The sequence below is a fragment of the Bidens hawaiensis genome, unplaced genomic scaffold (genome assembly GCF_021521415.1).
Source record: "Bidens hawaiensis isolate Kalapana, Puna unplaced genomic scaffold, B.hawaiensis_p1.1 tig00013690_1, whole genome shotgun sequence".
NCBI lineage: Eukaryota > Viridiplantae > Streptophyta > Magnoliopsida > Asterales > Asteraceae > Bidens > Bidens hawaiensis.
In genome coordinates, this window is record NW_027492164.1 from 541,172 (window position 1) to 565,153 (window position 23,982).

At 37.5% G+C, this 23,982-nt stretch overlaps 1 protein-coding gene across 1 annotated transcript; it reads right to left on the reverse strand.

The window, feature by feature from the left end:
* Nucleotides 1-18,776: 18,776 nt before the first annotated feature.
* Nucleotides 18,777-20,731, reverse strand: LOC143544702 (metalloendoproteinase 3-MMP-like). Its single transcript, XM_077036738.1, has 2 exons — nt 20,050-20,731; nt 18,777-19,210 (listed from the first exon to the last, which is right to left on the reverse strand). Exons 1-2 carry the CDS (start codon nt 20,729-20,731, stop codon nt 18,792-18,794), a joined length of 1,101 nt encoding a protein of 366 aa, XP_076892853.1. The 3' UTR covers nt 18,777-18,791.
* Between the last annotated feature and the right edge of the window lie 3,251 nt (nt 20,732-23,982).

The following is a 23,982-nucleotide window of genomic DNA, read 5'->3' on the forward strand; positions in this document are numbered from 1 at the left end:
TGGTAATTTGAGCTATAATGGGTAAGTTGAGAAATCTGGTTAATGTGGTCTAAGTTGACTTTTTTTTGGTCTTTTGGGGGTAAGTTGAAATCACCGGTACATTATCATTTTTAAGGCCATTTTATTGATTTAAATGTTTAAAGATGTTATATGTGCTTAATGGTTCAAGTCAACAGCTGTGGACTTGAATTGTTTGAAGCGCCTATAAAAGGGAGGTCCAAACTGATGGTTTTCATGTCTTTTGATTATTATTTTTTTTATTATTAATTATTATATGTTTTTTTGGTTGGATAGATAATAACTTAGTAGGTTTGTGATGTAGGACCTATCAACCGGTTGGCTGGCTTCAATGTGACCCCAATCCTCTATCAGTTGGTTCGAACAACAACGGATCTGGTTACCTACGACTTCTACCAACAGAATACTTACTAATAGTATTAACATTTGGTGTTTATCTTTGATCAGGATGTTATTATGTATTTATGTTTGCATTCAAAAAAATATTTGAACAAACGAATTCAAATAAATTTTGGAAATATCAAACAAATTTTGGAGTTGCAGAACTAATAAAATTGTTCAAGTAAGCGGGTCAAAGTTCAAGATAAGCGTTGTTTCAAATTGCTATCATTCTAGGGTCATAGTGTCATCAGGACTATTTTTGGATATTGTGACAGAAGTGATTTCGGGTAACTCTTGTGACGAGTTAAGATGTATTGGTTATTACATGTCAGGGGCAGTTAGTTTACGTTTTGTTTGAATCAAATGTAGCCGTGATGGAACTAAAAAACCCTTTGTGCGGTTGACTTCGAATTATGTTGAGTTGGATGTTGACAACAAGATTCGAATCATCTAAGCTAAAGTTTTATTGGTTCAGTCAGTGGTTTAGTGTTACTTTTGTTGTCTTGAGTAGATTTCAAAATTTGTTATGTTTGATTAAAAGTTTTTATTGGATTATATATTTTATAGTTGTATATTTTTATACTGATATAATTAATAAACAAATTGCGTTTGGTCAACATGATCCTAAATCAAATGATGGTTCAGCTTGCTCAAATAATTTGATTTAACAAAAAGGGTAATGCCATAATTATACCATCAATACATTAAGATATATTTACAAATTAAGTTCATATTTTAATTACATTAAAGGAAATCCGTGTCTTAATATACTTTAATAATATAACTCAATTGTGTATTAAAGCACGTCAAACAAAGCACTTAAATGACCTTATTAGCTTTAACATATGTAGTGGGTATTTTGGTGACACACACCCTTTTATCAAAGTTTTGGGTTAGAGAGTTGTGTAGGAAACACTAATTTTGAGATATGAGAATAATGATTGTAGGGGAGTTTTGATACTTTTCAACACTCTACCAGTTTTACATAACTTTCATTGTTGACTGGGACGCCACGTTTCATACAGCGTCCTTATGTGGAAAGTTTTGCATACAACCGCCGTAACGCGCGGACTCTTAGAGTGTAGACATATATTAATCCTTAATTACCAACTACCAAATGAGTTGAAAAATCTGTTTTGTATTACAAGCTTTTTTTTCATACCAAATCTGTTGCGTACCTTTATTTGTTGTATTGTAAACTAGACCGACTACAAATTTGGCTATACAAAATGTCAGTACCATATCAAACCAAACCCCTACCGACTGAATCCCCGTTGCGTTCCCGTCGCAACGCGCGGGCACTTATGCTAGTTTAGATAATTTGTGTTGTTTTCTAATTTGAGTAACTTATGTAATTTGTGTAGTTTGGGTAAGTTTGTGAATGTAATTTCCTAAATGCGTGTAAAAAGTAAAAAAAAAATATATATTTCATAAACATAATATGTGTATTTTTCATATTTAAATTTAATAATAATTTAGTTTTTTTTTAAAACATGATTTTGAGATAAATTGTTTGCTTTTTTATTGGAATTTGAAAAAGATGAAACTAGTACTCGGATTTAACTAAATACCCTTTTATCATTATTAGATATTCTTATTTCTCTCTTATCTCTCGATTTAACATTTTTAATTATTAACAACCACACAAAATCAAGCACCTATATAAATATGTGTCACGAATTGGTTCTGAATGTATGGGTGAGTTATAATAAAAAGAAATAGTTTTCTAGAAAGAGTACGAATAAATCTAGGCCATTGAATCTATGATCTAGTGGTTGAGATTGATAGTTTTTACAATACCAAATAGTTTTCTAGGATTAAGGATTTATGCTACATACTTTACTAACTCTAAATTTTGTGTCATTAATACTTTTTCTACAAAACTATGTATTTTTATTTTAATTCTCTCTCTCTCTCTATATATATATATATAGAGAGAGAGTAAATATATATATATATATATATAGAGAGAGAGGGGGGGGGGGGGGGAGAGCAGTGACACTTATATAACTTAGTAAATAAAATTAACACATTTACAATGACGTTTGTTTTGTCAGAAAAACTCGGGCGTTGGTACACCCGAAGTTGTTGCAGCGAGTTGACGCACATTTAGTTAGTAGCGATTACATTTGTTAAAAAGCCAATGAGCTTTAGCTCCGACTGACTATTAAGGGGAAAATGAAGATTTAGGCTGGAATTACCCAGTGTTGTTTGCAATCGCGAGCATATGAAGCTCTCTTTTACCATTGGATTATCTCGAATAACTGTAATTTATTCGTTGGTTCTTATAATCTATTAACTTATTAAACAAAATAATAAGATATTTGGAATTGCTTTTGGTGTGAGAAGAAAAAGTTAGATAAGTCACACAAATTTTGTGAAACACCCTCTACATAATAACATTCTCCCCCAAATTCCATCAACCAATTTACTCCCAATCATCATCATATTCAAACTCGTTAACAATCACTCAATCGATTCACCAAATACTTCAATTTCAGCATCCTTCCTATATTCGATTAACTCCACGATATTGACATGGATCTGTTAACACAACACGGATATTGATAGGTTTCTTGCATTAAACATGTCTACATTTTTAAGATGTGTCTAAATCTGTGTCCAAATAGGCTAAAATTTGTTAACATGTTAATGTATGTTAAAATTAAGTAATTATGGCCTATAAGTTTTTATGAATGTTAAAACTGTTGGCTAATGTGGATTTAGGCTTTTTTTTTTTGTTTTGAATTATGTGATGATAACTGATATAAACATGGATTATAATTCTATAAGTATGTGTAGTTTGTTAATATTAACTGAACTAATTAGAACATATATAATTTTGACTACTATTTAGTAGAGCTGAAAATTTACGACACGAAGTTAACAAGTTTGAATTTGAGCTTAATAAGTTTTGTGTTTTAAACAGGTCGACACGTTTAGGACGTGTTTAAATTTGCGTCTAAACATGTTAGAATATGTTAACATGATAATAGGTTTGTAAACAAACAGAGTTTGATCGAACGTGTAATACATGTTTGTATGTGTTCATTAAAGCTACCATGTTCGTTTTTATTTGGTCAATTATATTTTTTCAATTATGTTATTTTATGTTTATTTATGTTCACACATTGTTTGTTTAGGTTTTGATTATGTGGTGAAAATTGCTATGAACATGGAGAATAATAGATCGTGTTATAAGTTATTGTAAATGCTAAAATTAAGTGACTTAAGTGGAACGTATATGAAACTTGATTACTTTTTAGCAGGAATGGTAATGACATGGACCTCTTAACATAACACAAAGTTAAATAAGTTTGGGTTTGGGCTTAATAGGTTTTGTATCTTAAACATCTCGGCACGTTTAAGACGCGTTTTTAATTCGTTTCTAAACATGTTAAAGTCTGTTAACATGTCAATAAGTCTGTAAACGGACCTTGTTTGTTTGTGTTCATTAACACTATTACTTTTGTTTTTGTTTGATCAATATGTTCTTTTAAGTTTGTTTGTTTACGTTCGTGAATTGTTCGGACACGAACATGCCCATTTTCTTAGAACATGAATGAATACGGACATGCTCCCGTTCATGTTTGTTCGATTCGTTTACATGCCTATTTTGTAGGGCTGACAATTTACGGCACAGACTTGTTAACACGACACGAAACGTTTAAGACATGTTTAAATTCGTGTCTAAATAGATTAAACACATATTAACGACCTGTTTAAACTTGTTTACATTGATTTTTTATAAATAATATATATTCTCTACTTAGTAGATGTTATGACTTGATTTTAGACTATTATGGATACATATTTCAAATATGTTAAGGATTCCGTGTTAATTAGACTTTTATGAACATTATGCAACTTTCGTTTCACTACATAAATGATATTTATCGTGCTCTAAGCAGTTCATGTCGTGTAACATGTTTCTGAACAGGTTCGTGTTTGGATAAAAATGACACGATTAAGTATCATGCTTGTGTCTTAACACGATAGGTAATCGTGTTGTGTCTGACTTGTTATGCCGGCCCTTCTATTTAGTGATTAATAGGTTAGATTCTGTGTCACACATGAGTAGAAATATATAAAACTTCATATACACACATACACATACATGTTATACATTTTAATGAATTGTAAATGTTAGATAATCTAACATTATTAATATAAGGTGTGGCAACTGCCCAAATCCGACCCGACCCAGGTACCCGTTTTCGGATCCGATTTTAAGATTTAAATTTTGATTATAATCTTTATATATATATTAATAATAATAATAATAATATTTCCCTTCCGCCGTCCCGCCCCTTTTTCTCTCTTGTCGCCGTCCCGCCCCTTTTTCTCTCTTGTCGCCGTCCCGCCCCTTTTTCTCTCTTGTCGCCGTCCCGCCCCTCTGCTTAACCCTTAAGCCTTGAACCCCTTTTTCTTTTAACTCTTTGCTTGTCCTTTGGTTCTTCCCGCCTAAGGATGTCTGCGCAGCTCCACGCGCCAGACTCCTTACAAGGAAGCCTGCGTGAAGACCAGCTGTTCCTGCGATACGCGAGACGAACTGTTCCCGCGGCGCGCAAAGGATTGTAGTTCTTCCCGCGGCGCGCTAAGGATTATAGTCCTTCCCACGGCGCGCTAACGATTGTAGTTCTTCCCGCGGCGCGCTAAGGATTGTAGTTCTTCCCGCGGCGCGCTAAGAATTGTGGTTCTTCCCGCGGCGCGCTAAGGATTGTTCTGTCTGCCTTCGCCCTCGCGCTCTCAAGCCTTCTCGCGCTAGACACTTAAGTCTTTTCTCCGGTTTAAGCCAGCCTGTATGCTTTTGAAATATCTTATCTTCTATGCTATACCTGCCAAGGTATGGGCACAGTAGGCCAGATCTGACATCTGTCCGAAAGGTCACTTTCGGCGCAGCTTGCTTACCAACCCTCTTGGTTGTCAGATAAAGTAACTGACATAATCTTTTAAAATCTTCTTTTCCATGTCTTGAACAGTAACCTGTCAGCCTTCCCCATCCCCTGCATCTGCCACCATATCTTTTGCTTGTGATATCTTTTGCTTTTGATATCTTTTGCCTTGATTTGATAAGATCTTTTTCCCCAATTCAAGGGATGTGTTCCCTAGGGTTTTCCTACAAATTAAGCTGATTTCTTGAATGATTAAACACTACATTCAAACACTTAAACACTCCCCAAAATCTTTCTCCCTTACTCTCTGCCAAAGATCCTCAGCTCCCCTCTTTGCATCCGTCTTCTCTTCTTTTCTGCCCAGAATCTCGGTAAATATATAATATATAATTTTCTTTTTTTAAATAATTTGTTTAAGTAACTTGCATATATTCAAGACATAAAAACCAATCGTTAAACCAATAACTTCTTATTTATAGGTTAAATTTCACCTGTTTAAAAGTTGGTTCTTACATTATCTTTCAACGCACCTTTTACAAGTGAGTAATCTCGTACCTAATCCCCTTTTATTTTTAATGTTTTGGGATGTTCATGTGTTCGTACAACTTGAGTCTTAAACTTGTTTATGAATTTATGTGCGCAAAACCCATGTGTTATGGACGTTTACTAGTGTTGTATATTTGTATGTGTGGATCATTAACCGCTTTGATCGGCCTATTCCGAAGTTTTCATGGATCCATTAGATGAACACGGGAGACCTATCGTTACGATTTTCTTGATTTGTTTGCACATACACGAATGATTATTTGTTTTTGCTCGATTTGGAGCACGCTATGAACTATGAGCTATGATCTATTTAGGCTTGATCACAATCTGTTTACACACTATGTTGAACACCAGTTATACACATGTTGCGCGCAGTGCTTTGTTATTATCTATTTATATCTATTAAACTTGATTTCTCACCGACACGCAAGTGTTGACGTTTTATTTTAACACATGTTCAGGTTTGCTGTAGCTGCTTTTGGAAACTCGAGGACACGTAGGATGTTTTCTTTTACTTTGGACCTAGTTTAAAATATAACAAGACAAATTTATGTATTTGAATATTATGAGTTATGATATGTGATTTATGTTACTTTATGGTGTGTTATGCGCATGCGCAATGAAATGTATTTATTAATATTGACACCCAAATAGTGTCACGAGTAATGAAACAATACGTAGCGCCCCGATGTATAATCCGCCGTCGGTCGGGGTGTTACAGATTGGTATCAGAGCTTCGTGACTTTAGGATTAGGTGGTTAGACGTAACGACCTAGAATACCTAAGAGTCCCTTCTCGCGCATGAGAAAAATCTCATGATTTCGCGCTAATTGTTAATTACTCGATATTTATAAAATATGCTTGCGCATACGCAACACATGATTTCATGTTTTATCCGCGATCTTTCGATTTTTATTGTTAAATTTCAATTCGTTTCTTTACTTACATATTCGTTTGTTGTTGGGACTTAACATTGAAAATCCGAAAAGTCATGGTGATACATGAATAGTTGATTTTTAATCCCCATTAACTTTATGTTCTAAAATTGAAGATTTGAAAAGTCATGGTGATACATGAATTGTCAACCTTCAATGCTCATTTACTCGTATATTTTAAATTGAAGATTTGAAAAGTCATGGTGATACATGAATTGTCAACCTTCAATGCTCATTTACTCGTATATTTTAAATTGAAGATTTGAAAAGTCATGGTGATACATGAATTGTCAACCTTCAATGCTCATTTACTTGTATATTTTAAATTGAAAATTTGAAAAGTCATGGTGATACATGAATTGTCGATTTTCAATTCGAATTCATTACCTGTATTAAGTTTGCATTTAAATTCATATTTTTACTTCAAAATTTGATAGCATTTAACTCCGCGAAACAAGCTTTATAATGATATACTTTGCGCTAAAACGATTTCCCATACCAAGATATTAACAAAAACTAAAACTTTTATAGAATGCCTCCGCTATCAGCTCGCTGTCATCAGAGGAGAGAAGCCTCGCGCAGACGTATGCAGCGTCGTTCCCAGGAAATGGCCGCCGCAATAGCCCAAGCCTTAAATCAAAATAATACCAACCCCTCCGGGTACAATATTAAGTCCTTTAATGCGGGTAACCCTCCGAAATTCACAGGGCTCGAAGGAGCCACCGTAATGCTCCAATGGCTCGAGAAAATTGAGAACACCTTCCTCCATACCCATTGCCCTCCAGACCGACGAACCTTATACTCCTCAAGTGTCCTGGAATCAAGGGCGCTTACATGGTGGAACGGAGTAGCTCACGCGCGTGGCGCAGAGGCTGCTTCTAGCATGCTCTGGGAGGAATTCAAGGATCTTCTGACTCGAGAATTCTGCCCTCCCAACGAAGTAAAGCGCCTTGAGGAGGAATTTTGGAACTTGAAACAGTACAGTGGCGAAGCGCGCGAGTACGCTACGCGCTTTCACGAACTAAGTTTGCTTGTCCCGCACCTAGTTACCCCTTCCCGCCGCGCCATCGAAAAGTTTCTTGGGGGTCTCCCCATGGAAATTCAAGATTCTGTATGGGCCAGGAACCTAGAAACCCTCTCTGACGCCATCGAGTTGGCCGCTGTGCTCAGCGACAACCATGTCAGGGCAGGAACCCTGTTCCTGCGGGGAGCCGAGAAGACCAAACTCACCAAGACTGTCCCAGAACCAACAGAAACCAAGCCAGAACCCTCAAACCGTAACAACCTCAAACGCAGGCGCAAACCCAATCATCAAGCCTACGCGCTTACCAACCCGCTCATTGTCCAGCAACCCGCCTACCAACCCCCAGTACACGCTCCTAACCCACTGTCAACCTACCCAACACCCCCTGTAGTCCATAACTATGCCTTAACCAATTCCGCACTCCCTGCCCTGTCAACTAAGAAACCTTACACAGGAAACCAACCCTTTTGCCCAACCTGTAAACTTCATCACCCAACTCAAACCCCGTGTCGACAATGCAACCAATGTGGCCGTATTGGTCACACTGCTGAGTACTGTAGAGTCCTTCCCGCCAACCCAATCGCGCAAACACCACCAACCTACCCGCAAAACCCACAATCAACATACCATAATCCACGACCCAGGTCGTGCTATAACTGCGGTGACCCCAGTCATTTCCGGAACGCGTGCCCGAGACTGCAAGTACAAATTACGCAAGCTAATCCGGTTAACCAAATTTCAAACCAAGTGGCGCGCGGACGAGCTTTTAATATAACCGCGCACCAAGCGCAAGCGAATAATGACGTGGTTAATGGTACATTTTTACTTAACGGACAATATGCATCTATACTTTTTGATACTGGCGCCGATAGGAGTTTTATTTCTCGCGCATTTGAACAAAAACTTGCGGGACCGCGAATAAACTTAAACGAAAACTTTACAGTTGAAATGGCTAACGGTGAAACAATTATAATAAACTCCGTGATCAAAGATTGCACGCTTAACCTTAATGAACACGATTTTCTAATCGACCTCATTCCCATGCCTCTTGGAAGTTTTGATGTTATTATAGGTATGGACTGGCTCTCGCAAAATCGCGCCGAAGTAATCTGCGCCAAGAAATTGATTCGCATTCCTCGGGAAAATGGTCAAGATCTTCATATCTACGGCGAGAAACCATCTAACGGTCTTAAACTTATGTCATGCACTGAAGCCCGAAGACTTTTACGAAAGAAATGTGTCGCGTTCTTAGCTCATGTGGTCAAACCCGATGAAGGAAAGAAGAAACTTCATGAAATCCCCATCGTGCGTGACTTCCCTGAAGTCTTTCCCGAAGATCTTTCTGGTTTATCTCCCGCTCGGGAAGTCGAGTTTCGTGTTGATCTTGTTCCTGGTGCATCCCCCGTAGCCAAATCTCCTTATCGACTTGCACCCGCTGAAATGCAAGAATTAGCAAGTCAACTTCAAGAGTTGACCGATAAAGGATTCATTCGCCCTAGCTCTTCGCCGTGGGGTGCTCCGGTTTTGTTCGTTAAAAAGAAAGACGGTTCGTTTCGCATGTGTATCGATTACCGCGAGCTGAACAAGCTCACCATTAAGAACCGGTACCCCTTACCGCGTATTGACGACCTCTTTGACCAACTCCAAGGTGCCTCTTGTTTCTCCAAAATCGATCTCCGTTCTGGCTATCACCAGTTGCGTATCCGCGAAGAAGATATTCCCAAAACTGCCTTTCGAACCCGCTACGGTCATTTTGAATTCTTGGTCATGCCCTTCGGTTTAACCAACGCACCCGCTTTCTTCATGGATCTAATGAACCGGGTGTGTAGGCCTTCTTGGACCAATTCGTAATCGTGTTTATCGATGACGTTCTGGTATATTCCAAAACCAAGACCGAGCATGAACAACATCTTCTGTTGGTGTTGCAAAAGCTTCGAACCGAACAACTCTATGCCAAACTCTCCAAGTGTGAGTTTTGGTCTGACGAAGTACAGTTTCTTGGTCATGTTGTAAACAAGACGGGTATTCATGTCGACCCATCCAAAATTGAAGCAATCAAGCACTGGGTTACACCGACCACTCCTACCGAAATCCATTCCTTTTTGGGCTTAGCTGGTTACTACCGGCGATTCATTTCGAACTTCTCAAAAATCGCCTTGCCTTTAACAGCATTAACGCACAAAGGCAAACCGTATATTTGGGGCTCGAAGCAAGAAGAAGCCTTTCAAACGCTCAAGCGAAAGTTGTGCGAAGCTCCTGTTCTAACGTTACCAGAGGGTACTGACGACCTTGTCGTTTATTGTGATGCCTCCAACCAAGGTCTCGGCTGTGTACTTATGCAACGAGGCAAGGTTATCGCTTACGCGTCAAGGCAACTCAAAATTCATGAAAAGAATTATACGACTCACGACCTCGAACTTGGTGCAGTTGTATTTGCCTTAAAAATCTGGAGACACTACCTCTATGGTACTAAGTGCATCATTTACACCGACCATAAAAGCCTTCAGCACATTTTTGATCAAAAGGAACTTAACATGAGACAACGCCGATGGAACGAACTCATCAGCGATTACGATTGTGAGATCCGATATCACCCTGGAAAGGCTAATGTGGTAGCCGATGCGCTCAGCCGCAAACCCAATCAACTCAACTGTATTTTGCCGCGCACGCAGCTTCACTTCGCGCCGATCCAAAGCAATCTTGAATCGCGCATTCGCGACGCGCAGCGCGCATCGATTAGCAAAGGCAACCTACGCGCCGAGTTAGCGTGTGGCGCGGAAACACATCTAGTCCCTAACCTGAATGGAATTCTCTGTTATCTCAATCGCATCTGGATTCCCAATGATGAGATTCTTCGCACTGTCATACTGAGTGAAGCGCACAAAACTCGGTATTCCATTCATCCTGGCGCTGACAAAATGTACAAAGATTTGCGCCTTACTTATTGGTGGCCCGGTATGAAAAAGGATATTGCTGTGTTCGTAGCTAAATGCCTAACTTGTTCTAAGGTAAAAGCTGAACATCAACGCCCATCTGGTTTGCTCGAACAACCAGAAATTTCTACGTGGAAATGGGAAAGTATAGCAATGGACTTTATCACCAAGTTACCCTTGACCGCAAGCAAACATGATAGCATTTGGGTAATAGTGGATCGATTGACCAAGTCTGCCCATTTTCTGCCCATTCGTGAAACATACCGTGTTGAACAACTTGCGCATCTATATGTCAAGGAAATTGTCTGCCGTCATGGTACTCCCTTGAGCATCATATCCGATCGCGATGGCCGTTTTATATCTCGCTTTTGGAAATCTCTCCAATCTGCGTTAGGAACTCGTTTGGACATGAGTACTGCATATCATCCTCAGACTGACGGACAGTCTGAGCGAACCATCCAAACCCTTGAGGATATGCTTCGATCTTGTGTTCTTGATTTTGGAGGTAATTGGGATTCACACCTACCTCTGATCGAGTTCTCTTATAATAACAGCTATCATTCCAGCATCGGTATGGCCCCATTTGAAGCACTTTACGGTCGAAAGTGCCGCTCACCGATTTGTTGGAACGAAGTGGGTGAAGTTCAAATCACAGGACCCGAACTAGTTCAAGAGACAACCGATAAAATCGCCAAGATCCGTGATCATCTGCTGACTGCCAGAAGCCGACAGAAGAGTTACGCAGATCGCAGGCGGAAGCCTCTCGAATTTCTAGTTGGTGATCTTGTTCTCCTCAAAGTGTCGCCCTGGAAGGGTGTTGTCCGCTTTGGGAAGAAAGGTAAGCTTGCACCTCGTTATGTTGGTCCATTCAAGATTCTTGCGAGAGTGGGAAAGGTTGCCTACAAGCTGGACCTGCCGCCCGCGCTCAGCAATGTACATCCAACGTTCCATGTATCCAATCTCAAGAAATGTTTAGCTGACGAGAACCTCCACATACCACTTGATGAAGTTCAAGTTGATGAGTCTATGCATTTCGTTGAGAAGCCTGTTGAGATTATGGATCGCGAGGTGAAGCAAACCAAGCGCAGTCGCATCCCTATTGTCAAAGTTCGCTGGCAGTCCAATCGCGGAGCCGAGTTCACTTGGGAAAGGGAAGATCAAATGAAGATCAAATACCCGAACCTTTTCTCTGCGCATCCTACTTCGAGATAAATTTCGAGACGAAATTTCTTAAAGTAGGGGAGACTGTGGCAACTGCCCAAATCCGACCCGACCCAGGTACCCGTTTTCGGATCCGATTTTAAGATTTAAATTTTGATTATAATCTTTATATATATATTAATAATAATAATAATAATAATATTTCCTTTCCGCCGTCCCGCCCCTTTTTCTCTCTTGTCGCCGTCCCGCCCATTTTTCTCTCTTGTCGCCGTCCCGCCCCTTTTTCTCTCTTGTCGCCGTCCCGCCCCTCTGCTTAACCCTTAAGCCTTGAACCCCTTTTTCTCTTAACTCTTTGCTTGTCCTTTGGTTCTTCCCACCTAAGGATGTCTGCGCAGCTCCACGCGCCAGACTCCTTACAAGGAAGCCTGCGTGAAGACCAGCTGTTCCTGCGATACGCGAGACAAACTGTTCCCGCGGCGCGCAAAGGATTGTAGTTCTTCCCGCGGCGCGCTAAGGATTATAGTCCTTCCCGCGGCGCGCTAAGGATTGTAGTTCTTCCCGCGGCGCGCTAAGAATTGTGGTTCTTCCCGCGGCGCGCTAAGGATTGTTCTGTCTGCCTTCGCCCTCGCGCTCTCAAGCCTTCTCGCGCTAGACACTTAAGTCTTTTCTCCGGTTTAAGCCAGCCTGTATGCTTTTGAAATATCTTATCTTCTGTGCTATACCTGCCAAGGTATGGGCACAGTAGGCCAGATCTGACATCTGTCCGAAAGGTCACTTTCGGCGCAGCTTGCTTACCAACCCTCTTGGTTGTCAGATAAAGTAACTGACATAATCTTTTAAAATCTTCTTTTCCATGTCTTGAACAGTAACCTGTCAGCCTTCCCCATCCCCTGCATCTGCCACCATATCTTTTGCTTGTGATATCTTTTGCTTTTGATATCTTTTGCCTTGATTTGATAAGATCTTTTTCCCCAATTCAAGGGATGTGTTCCCTAGGGTTTTCCTATAAATTAAGCTGATTTCTTGAATGATTAAACACTACATTCAAACACTTAAACACTCCCCAAAATCTTTCTCCCTTACTCTCTGCCGAAGATCCTCAGCTCCCCTCTTTGCATCCGTCTTCTCTTCTTTTCTGCCCAGAATCTCGGTAAATATATAATATATAATTTTCTTTTTTTAAATAATTTGTTTAAGTAACTTGCATATATTCAAGACATAAAAACCAATCGTTAAACCAATAACTTCTTATTTATAGGTTAACTTTCACCTGTTTAAAAGTTGGTTCTTACATTATCTTTCAACGCACCTTTTACAAGTGAGTAATCTCGTACCTAATCCCCTTTTATTTTTAACGTTTTGGGATGTTCATGTGTTCGTACAACTTGAGTCTTAAACTTGTTTATGAATTTATGTGCGCAAAACCCATGTGTTATGGACGTTTACTAGTGTTGTATATTTGTATGTGAGGATCATTAACCGCTTTGATCGGCCTATTCCGAAGTTTTCATGGATCCATTAGATGAACACGGGAGACCTATCGTTACGATTTTCTTGATTTGTTTGCACATACACGAATGATTATTTGTTTTTGCTCGATTTGGAGCACGCTATGAACTATGAGCTATGATCTATTTAGGCTTGATCACAATCTGTTTACACACTATGTTGAACACCAGTTATACACATGTTGCGCGCAGTGCTTTGTTATTATCTATTTATATCTATTAAACTTGATTTCTCACCGACACGCAAGTGTTGACGTTTTATTTTAACACATGTTCAGGTTTGCTGTAGCTGCTTTTGGAAACTCGAGGACACGTAGGATGTTTTCTTTTACTTTGGACCTAGTTTAAAATATAACAAGACAAATTTATGTATTTGAATATTATGAGTTATGATATGTGATTTATGTTACTTTATGGTGTGTTATGCGCATGCGCAATGAAATGTATTTATTAATATTGACACCCAAATAGTGTCACGAGTAATGAAACAATACGTAGCGCCCCGATGTATAATCCGCCGTCGGTCGGGGTGTTACATAAGGTATCACATTGTTTTTTTAATTATAAATCAAATCAATCAATCAATCATACCCAGTAAAGTCCCACCGACAGCAAAGCTATAAGTAGGGTCTGGGGAGGGTGGGATGTAGGCACATCGTACCTCTATCCAAAGGGATAAAGAGGTGGCTTCCAGAGAGACCCTCGGCTCTAAGTACATATGTATGAAGCAAAACAAAGGAAATAAAAGTTCAATAGTTATATAAAAAACTAATAATAATAATATATGTAAGGAAAATACCATTATGGTATGTGACCTAAATAAGTTAAGTATAAGCCCTAAGGTATTCATTTCTCCCTAAAAATCCTTAACTTTAATTCTACTTCTCCAAGAATTGCTATCCTCAACCATGTCCTCGGAGAGGTTTAGGTCTATCAAATCATGCCTAATCCTCTCATCCCAAGTCAATGTAGGTCATCCTCTACCCCTCCTCCCCTCTATAGTAATGTTTTCTACGGATCTAACAGGATTCATAGTGTATCTTCTCTTCACATGTCCAAACCATCTCAATCTCCACTCTCTTATCTTGTCTGCTATGTTCGCTACCCATAATCTCTCTCGAAACACAACGTTTCTTATATACAAAGGCAAACAAAACAAAAAACAATTTAAAACATATTTTTAACTTATACCACATATTTCTAACTTATACCATGAAACAAAAAAGACATATTAATTAAAATTTCATCATCATTTACTGAAGTCATATGTTGTAAACTATGAAGCGTAAACATGTAGATTCTGTAACATAAGTTGTGTGTTATAAAAACTATTTTTATTGAAATTATAAAATATATAAGTACACAACATAAAGAATGCTACAAATTTGAATGTAAGAATGAGATATAACAATCATATTTTTTTTAAAATGTTTAATAAAAACAACAATAAATTCAAACTTCGTGACTTAAACCCCATTTCAATCCAAACATCCAGTCCAAACGTTCATAATAATTTCCCAAAATCCAAAAAAAATAAAATAACAAAGTCTCAAAATTTTAAAAATAACAATGAAAACAATTTATTGCCTTTATTACTCAATAAATAATGATTATAACAATTTGTTTTGAAACATTCTCCACCTTTGGAATTAATGTTCAAATTAACTTGTTTATTAATTAGTGGATAATTTATTTATAGAATTATATGCTTGACATCGTATATGGATAACCTAGTTAAAGTACACGTAAAAAAATGTTTTACTTTTAATAACACACGTAGATTTCTTTTGAGTTAAACATATAATGGGAGGTAATTATGAAGAGAAAAGTCACTAAATAATAAACTAGCTTTATAATTGTTCTATTTATGTCATTTAACTTAAACAATCATGAAAACTTTTATAAAAATGACGCAAGGATTATGTTCTTGATATAATCGTTTGTTTATTTTATTACAGAAATTAATTCTAGATCAATGGGGGTAATGACACAACAAATCGCCATAATCGAGCAGGCATATTGGTATGGGATCTTAATATTTATTATTTTTCTTATTAAATACATATTAATAACGAAACAGTGGCCAACCCAGAATTATAGGGGTCAGAAATTTATTGGGTCAGTACTCGATTTTATATTTTTATGTATAAAAAATTGTTGTTCTGGTTCGTTTGGTTGAGATCAAATAGGTATATAACTTTTTATTGGTCCAGTTTGATCGTTTGGGTGCGATCGAATTAGGTCAGGTCATATAAAAAAAATAACCAAGCAAAATATCAGATAATCAATATAATTAAAGTTATTCTCTACAAATTTTTTTCATTTTTTGAAATCTAACCATTATATCATCTACTTTAACATTCATAAGCAAGTCTTTCTCGATTTGACAAATAAAACTACCGCTTAAATTTTCATCACTCGTTCGATTACGCAAATCAGACTTCACGTACTTCATCTCCGAAAACCATTTTCAACGCATGCGGTTGCAACGGGTAATATAAGAGCTAACTTTAACAAACAATACACCAATGCAAATGAATGATGTTTCTTTGTTTCAATCATCAATTGAACAAGCACTGCTACACCAATTGTTTATCTTCAAATTATCGATGTATGTCGCGGGTTCAAACGGGAGTCTTCTTTTAGCACTCTCATCAAGATCGTAGAAAATAGAATTGGACTGGGTGTTTGGCTAAAAATTGGGTAGGGTTTGGGGCTTAAAAGTTGGGTATTGGACTTAAAGATTGGTATTAAGCTCAAATTTAATAGGAATATAGTTCATATATCATTTATATAATTATATGTAAAACTTTCATTAGGGTCGGTCTCAAACTTTCATATGGTCATCTCAAAATTCCACAGGGGTCGGCGTCAAATTTTACAGGGGTGGGTCGGGAATTATACAGTATATTAACACTGAAAGAACAATTTTCACAGGGGATGGCAGACCCCCTTATCTTGTGAGTAGGTACGCCAATGTAACGAAAGTGATTTATTTGCTAGTGGTGGTGGTGGGGGGGGGGGGCCTCCGACATTGATTTTATATCTTGGCCGTTTCTACCCGCATAACTCCTATCTGCTGGTGACTTCAATAGTCAATGTTCGAACAATATTTGATAAGGAGGTAAAAAAATTATGTTCATTCTTTTAGCTAGGGGTGTGCGTGGTGTAGTTTTGGGCTAAAACCAAACCGAAAATTAAATTTGCTGTTTTTTTATTTTTTGGAAATTTAGGGTTCGGTTCGGTTTTCGGTTCTTTAATAAAACATAAAACAAAACCAATATTTCAGTTTTTACTAAACATCCAGTTTCTAAGTTTCTTATTTGGTTAGGTATTTTTTGGTTTTTGGATTGCGGATCGATTTTAATAGTTTTTATGCACAACCCTACTTTTAGCATATTAGGTTGTTTATAAAAAACTTATATCAATGATCACTTGAAAAAAAGCAATGAACATGTCAAAAATGAGATACTTCTGCTAGACATGTGATTTTGTAAACAGGTCAAGTAGGTTAAGAAAAAGTTGAATCACTCCAAAGTACATTTATCTTATAGACAAATTTCACAAGTGCAACTATCAGTATATGTATGCATACAAGCCGAACTGAGATATCATAAAACATAAAATAAATATATTTAATATTGATAGGTTTTAAGAATGTTACATGACTACTCAATGATGCATTTCTCTTCTGAGTTATGTAGTAACTAACGACGGTTTGATTTGTTACCTGAGTTGCTGAAAAGAGTAAATCGGTGAAACATAGCCATAGTTATGGCTCAAGATGACAACTTCGGCAGCGGGAGAAAAAAAACACGAACTAAACAATTAACCGATGTTCATAACTAAATTAATCAAACTAAACCAATGTTCATGATTTTTATCTTACGTGTCCAGTTATGTTGTTTAAGGTAGTGTTTGTTTTTGCTTAAAAGGTCTGCAAGGCGCGCATACATAAGCTTATAAAGACTGTTTGTTTAAAAAAAAAAAATCTTAAAAGTGTTTTTTGGTCTTAAAGAATAAGCTAATGTTCAACTTCTTCACATTGCTTTTTCTCTCTGGACGTCATCTTCCAAGCCTAAAAACACCCACCGTCATCTTCAAGATTGTAGCAATAACAGTAAATGACAACGTTTATTTGCATGAAGCACTTAAAATGTGGTTGTCATTTACCATTCTGTTATAAAACTGGATGAGGTGCCTGATGTAAATGCAAATAAACATATCAACAATTTCGGTTACATGAACACATGTTCCTACTTGTTCTGGGGACATGATCAAGGGTGCATCGGGGCAACATTTGATACACATTGGGAGCTCGAAACATTCTAGCACTTAAGATGTATTTTTTTGGTGGGTGTAAGTTGTTAAGATTAATGAAGATAACGACGTCATCGCAAGATGCAAATTTATCATTTTGCGATCAAAATCTGAAATTTAAACAGATAGTTGTCCGTTCACGTTTTGAGGCTTATTAAGTATTAACAAACCTCCGGTGTGCTACTAGCAGCGTTAGCATTCCGTTAGTCGCGGATTGTTGGAAACAAATATGATAAAAGTTGGGGATCATTATCGGCAAATACGTTAGTTGGGACCATCAATAGAGAAGCGACTAAAAGATGATAGTTGAGATTAATAAAAACCAATACATCTATAAAATATGATGAAATAAATAATTCTAGAATAACATTAATATACTAACTTTGTCATAAACCGCCTATATATGTATATTAGACCGTCTCCAATGTGGACACTTGTTAGCTACACGTTCTTAAGTGGCATGATGATTTGGAAGAAGCAACTGGCAAAGGGTACACACATAGATGAGAGAGAATAGATTTTGAAAGGGAGACGTGACATGTAGCAAATGTGCGCGTATGTAGACAAGAGAAAATGAGATTTTAAGAGGGAGAGGTGGGCCAGGGCTTCATCGAGTGTGGCAAAGAAGGGGGGGGGGGGGACAAACAGTCAGTATGAGGTGGTATCGGCAATGCAAGTACATAATTCAATTCTCACCGTCAGAAACAATCTCAAATATTATGAGGTGGTATCGGCAATGCAAGTACATAATTCAATTCTCACCGTCAGAGACAAACTCAAATATGAGAACGCTTCGTCTTCGTCATTAACAAGGTCAAATGAACAAGCTGATACCTTGAAGCATTGAACCTATTTCCAAATAATTTTCTATGTATCACAAGTAACAAAAATATAATTTTTATGTAACAAAATATTTATAACACAAATGAGAATATGTCCTCCCCACCCCTCAATAATACAAAATAATAATAATAATAATAATAATAATAATAATAATAATAATAATCCAAAAAGATTCGTAATATTTAATTATTTACAATAAACAAAAAAATAATATAATTAATAACCCTCTAAAACATCAATCCAACAGCCAATAATAATAATAACCCAACCAAACCCAACGATCCACTTCCACGTGTCGCACCGCTCATTTCCCTCTCACCAAACGTTGGTCCAGTTGTACCATTACTATCCGGATTTGTACCGTACAACTCCTGAATACCGTCCACGTCATCTCTTGCCAGCTCAACCTTCCGTACACCGGAAGATATCGTCGGAAACATAACCGCTTCTTCCACTGACGAGTGGCCGAGACCTAACAAATGTCCGATCTCATGCACCGCCACAGACTCCAAATCCATCGCGGACGCCAATCCGGAAGCGAACACGTCGTTAATAATCCACGTCTCCGCGCTGTCCATATGCAATAGTCCAGCGGGAGGCGCAAACGCGTGGGCTAATGTTCCCAACACTCCGTCAAACGATTCACCTGAATATTATAAATTAATATTAAATACTTACATATTTAAAAAAAAAAAACAATAATTTCTAAGTAAATAAAGATAATAAATCAGAAAAAAAAAAGTAACCACTACTTTTAATTGGTTTATTTGGCTTAATAAAAAATTATATATTATTCACTTTTGTTAAAAAAAAAAACATAATTGGAAATATTATGGCTATAATTAAGCCGACCCTGAGCGAGCTCAAACTTAAACGAGCTCGCTTTAGCTCGGCTTGTTAACTTCATCGAGTTAAGAATTAAACTAGCTCAAGCTTAGTTCATTTAAAACTCGAGCCAACCTCGAGCTCATTAACTTTTTTATTTTTTAATTTTTTCACAAATAGTGATATATAAATGAACCAATGAGCACCGAGCCACGAACCAAGCCAACTCTTACTCGATCTCGGCTCGTTTAGAAATCGAGCTAAGTCGGTTCGTTTAGATTTGAGATTTTCGAACCGAATTGACCCGAAAATCGAACCGGTTTGAAACCGTAAGTTCGGAACCGGTTTGTAATTTTCTTCACCGAAACCGGTTCCAAACCAGTTAACCAAATTGAAACCGGTCAAAACCTGAACCGAAACCGGTTTCAGCCTGCACCGAAACTGATCATAAACCAGTTTTGACTTTTGTTAACTAAACTTAACCGGTTTCAATCCAAACCAGTTTTGGGCCCTAAACCGGTTTGTACATCTCTACTATAACATGTGTTATAGTTACCAAAAATATACGAGCTATATTTAAAAGTTCTAAGCCTAAAAATAAAGGACAAACTCCTTTCGGAGAGTTTATTCCAAAATTAATCGCTTTACTCAAATACGTACCGTCTCCATGCTCCCCAGAGTAAAACCCGATCTTCAGATCCGCGGCGTTATACTGACTAATGTTCCTAAACGTCAACGGGGTCCACTCCGACCACCGCGCGAACGCGTTAGTGAACACGCGCTTAACGTCGTCCGAAAGTTGATTCCGCGGGTCAAACGCGTAAGTCAACTCACGCTGCGAGGGGCGCCAGCGTGGCGCCCCAGGGAAAAACGAGTAATGCGCAACCGAATACTTCCCAAACGGCGTAAATTTACCCGAATTCATAGTACTTGATCCGTTAATAATATCCGCAACTCCACATCTTGGTTTTAATATTTGTTTCATTGTCTCCTCATCCAGTGTTCCAGTAGTGTTAAGATTGAAGTTTTTTTGGTAGTTTTTGACTGCGGATTCAAGCGAGTCGTCGAAGTTGTCAGTGAAGTTGCCAGTTTGGTTAAAAGAATTCAGATATCCGAAGTAATGGAAGTAGTTTTTGAGTTTTGAGATGCCAGCTACGGTTTGACCCGAGCGGCATCCAGAAAGATTGTTGAAGCCATCCCACGCGCCTTTGGTGGAGTTGGGAAGGAATGCTGGTGGGATGGAGGATATGTTTGGGAAGGCTGATATTGAAGATGTGAATATAGATATAGAGAGTGTGAATGTAATAATAATAATAATAATAAGAGGTGATTTGGTGTTCATTTTTTTTTTTTGATGGTTTTGAGTATGGATATGTGGAATGGAATGAGGATTTGGATTTATGGAGTTTGAAGATGGAAATGTTAAAAGAGGTTGGAAGGAAGGAAGGAAGGAAGAAAGAGGTGGGAACTAGGAAGGATGATTATTGTGGGAATATTGTCATTTGTCAACTTGGATTTGAATATTATTTTGTTGAAGAAAAGGTAAATATAAATAATAATATATTAATATATTGTGTTTTGTGTTGTTTAAGCATGTTATGTTTTTATAATTATGCGAGTCGGTTTTTTAAATTATATGGTATTGTTTAAGTGTTTATGAGTAGAGAAAAGAGCGGAAAGTGGTTGTGAATAGAGAGACAAATTCAATGACATCATCTTGATTTTGGATTAATTCAGCCGGTTTGAATAGGGAGACAAATTCAATGGCAGAGACGTTCTCAAACTTATTTAATCAAAAGTTAATTTATATAATTTGACATGTTCATACTTAACTGTAGAAACGGCCATCTAGTTTCAATATCAATATCTTGACTTTTGTTCACCAACTATTTAATTTGTTTAATATTTCCAAATATATTTAAGTCGTTGGTAGTGTGAACTTATTTTTATTAACACCTTGTTTTCATGTTTACCAAGCAACAAAGACATTTTGTGTACTTACGTTGTACTATGTCATAGATGAGTTTATAAACAAAGGTTGGTACACGTTGGAAATGTCTTCATAAGAAACGTATGGTACCCCTGACAAGTTTTGAAGTGTATGGTATAATTCCTTAAAGCGTTAATGTTGACGGTCTTTTATTGGTTATTTTGACGGTGTGCTTTTGTTTATACTCTTCTTCTCCATTGACCACTCCATCTTTCAACAAGTTTTCTTCTCTCCACCGATGGCCTCTTGATTTCCGTTGATTGTGGCCATCATCTCCTGTTGTTACCGGCTTTGATTTACGAATCGTAGGCAGCGATCGTGTGGTGGTGGCAGTGCTCTGGCGTGGGTGTTAAATCTAGTTTCATATTATTATACATTAAAGTATTTAACCCTTAATCAAATATTAAACACGTAACCTTTTTTTAGAACGCAACTTTCTTGTATTTAGGCTACCACACTCTCCAAATTTGGAAAGTCATGTTGCCCTACTTTGACCAGACTATGTTGTCTTAACCGGACTCACACTGGCTTTAGAGCTTGGCTTGAACGTTCTCTGCCATACTGCCGACTGCCACTTGACAGTCGTTGTGCCTTCACAAAAGCATAACTTTCTGATGTAAGACACAGTGGGACGAAAACCCGGGTTGGCTCGGGCTTCGAACTGACAACCTTGCACAAGGCCTAGCTTAAACCCATCATTGCCATAATCCATAAAAAATGACAGATAGAGATCGAACTTAAATCTTCACTAGAGAACCCAAATCTCTTACTATTAGGCCACGTAACTAAACGTGTAATTATATAAAAACATATGCAGATTGACTAAAAACTTTTGCAATTAGAGGTCTTTCATTTGACCCGTGTCCTAAACAAGTACCACACTTGCAATAAAGAAGATTCTTCCCTTAAAGTTGAAACTTTCATACACATGATATTAGTATTACATAGAACTTGTAAACCTTCTAGATTCTCGTTCCAAATTCATATTCTATTAAATTTTTTATTTTTTTATATTAATATTTTATTGAGTTTTTTATAAATAATTTCATAGTAACTGTACTATTAATTGGTGTTAAAAATAGTTAAAATCGACTTAACCATCAGAACTAGGGATGATCAAACGTGTCTTACCCGTCAAAACGACCCGAACCTAGTTAACACTAAAAGACTATACCATCACCCGCGGCCCAAATTCATATTCTATTAAATTTTTTATATTATTTTTTATTGATATTTATTATAAGTAATTTCACAGAAACTGTACTATTAATTGATGGTGTTAAAAATAGTTAAACCCGACTAAACCATGAGAACTAGGGGTGATCAAACGTGTCTTACCCGTCAAAACGACCCAAACCTGGTTAACACTAAAAGACCGCGGCCCGCCAAAACCGGCCGGGTTTCTAGAAAACGGGCGAACTGCTGCAAACCAGATTGGTATGCTTAGCCGGTCCCGGTCCAGTCCAAATTTCAAAACATTCGATTTCGACTCAGGTTTAAGAACCTTTTGTTAGTGTTGGAACCAATTTATGCTAGACGTGCACAAATCGGGTTCACCTTGAAAACCCGAACCGGTTCGGAACCGGTTCGGTTCCCGACCCGAACCGATGACCAGAAATGCAAACTTTTAGGAACCGGGTAGGGTTGGAACCGGGACCGGTTATTACGTAAAAACCGGTTCCACCGGTTTTTTTTGAAATTCAAACATTATAGCCGTTAGAAACCGGTTCCAACGGCCATATAGCCGTTTTTGACCGTTGGAACCGGTTTTATTACTATATTTAGCTAATTTTCATTCTATAAATATCAATGTATGAGTGTGTACTTGTTAAACCACTTCCAAAACTATAAAACACACTCCAAAACACAATTAAGCTTAAACCAACAACAAATGACAACTAATGACGACGTTGTTATGGTGATCGAAACAACAAGATGCCCGATGTTTGGGTTCATTACGATTTGTGTCTAATGACCGACTCACATGAGATGGCACGTTGCAAATATTGCTCGAAGTTTCTTAAAGCAGGGTCCAACTCGACATTATGAAAACATACGAATAAGTATTGTCGAGAGAAAAGAAGTTTGGATGCTAAAAAAACAGAAGTGGGAGAATCGTCCGGCTCTACAACCCAAAAATAAGTATTCCCGAATTAAAACGACGGACTTTGTTTTTTAAGTTTTAGTTGTTATATTTAGTATCGTTTATGTTTTAATAATGTTTGTAATAGTTATTGTTTAAATAAATAAAATGTTCGTCGTTATTAAAAAAGTAACAAAAAATTAATCATGAGTAACAAAAGTAATTATAATTAAACAAATCAAAACTAAATATTAGTTGAACAAGTTACAAATAATTTTACTAAAACAAATAAAAAACACAAATTACAACTCTTCTTCGTCTTCATTCTCGTCTTCACCCTCGTCTTCGTTATCGGAAGAAACCCCGTCCTCCGCCTCCTCATCATGAATATGACGCTCTATTGGTATTTCGTCTTCAAAGTTCGCCTTGTGTTGTACACGATCCACCGCATCCAAATGGTCCTTTAGGCAAATGCAAACCTCTAGAGACTCGGGAGTTAATTTTGTTCTTCGCATAGATA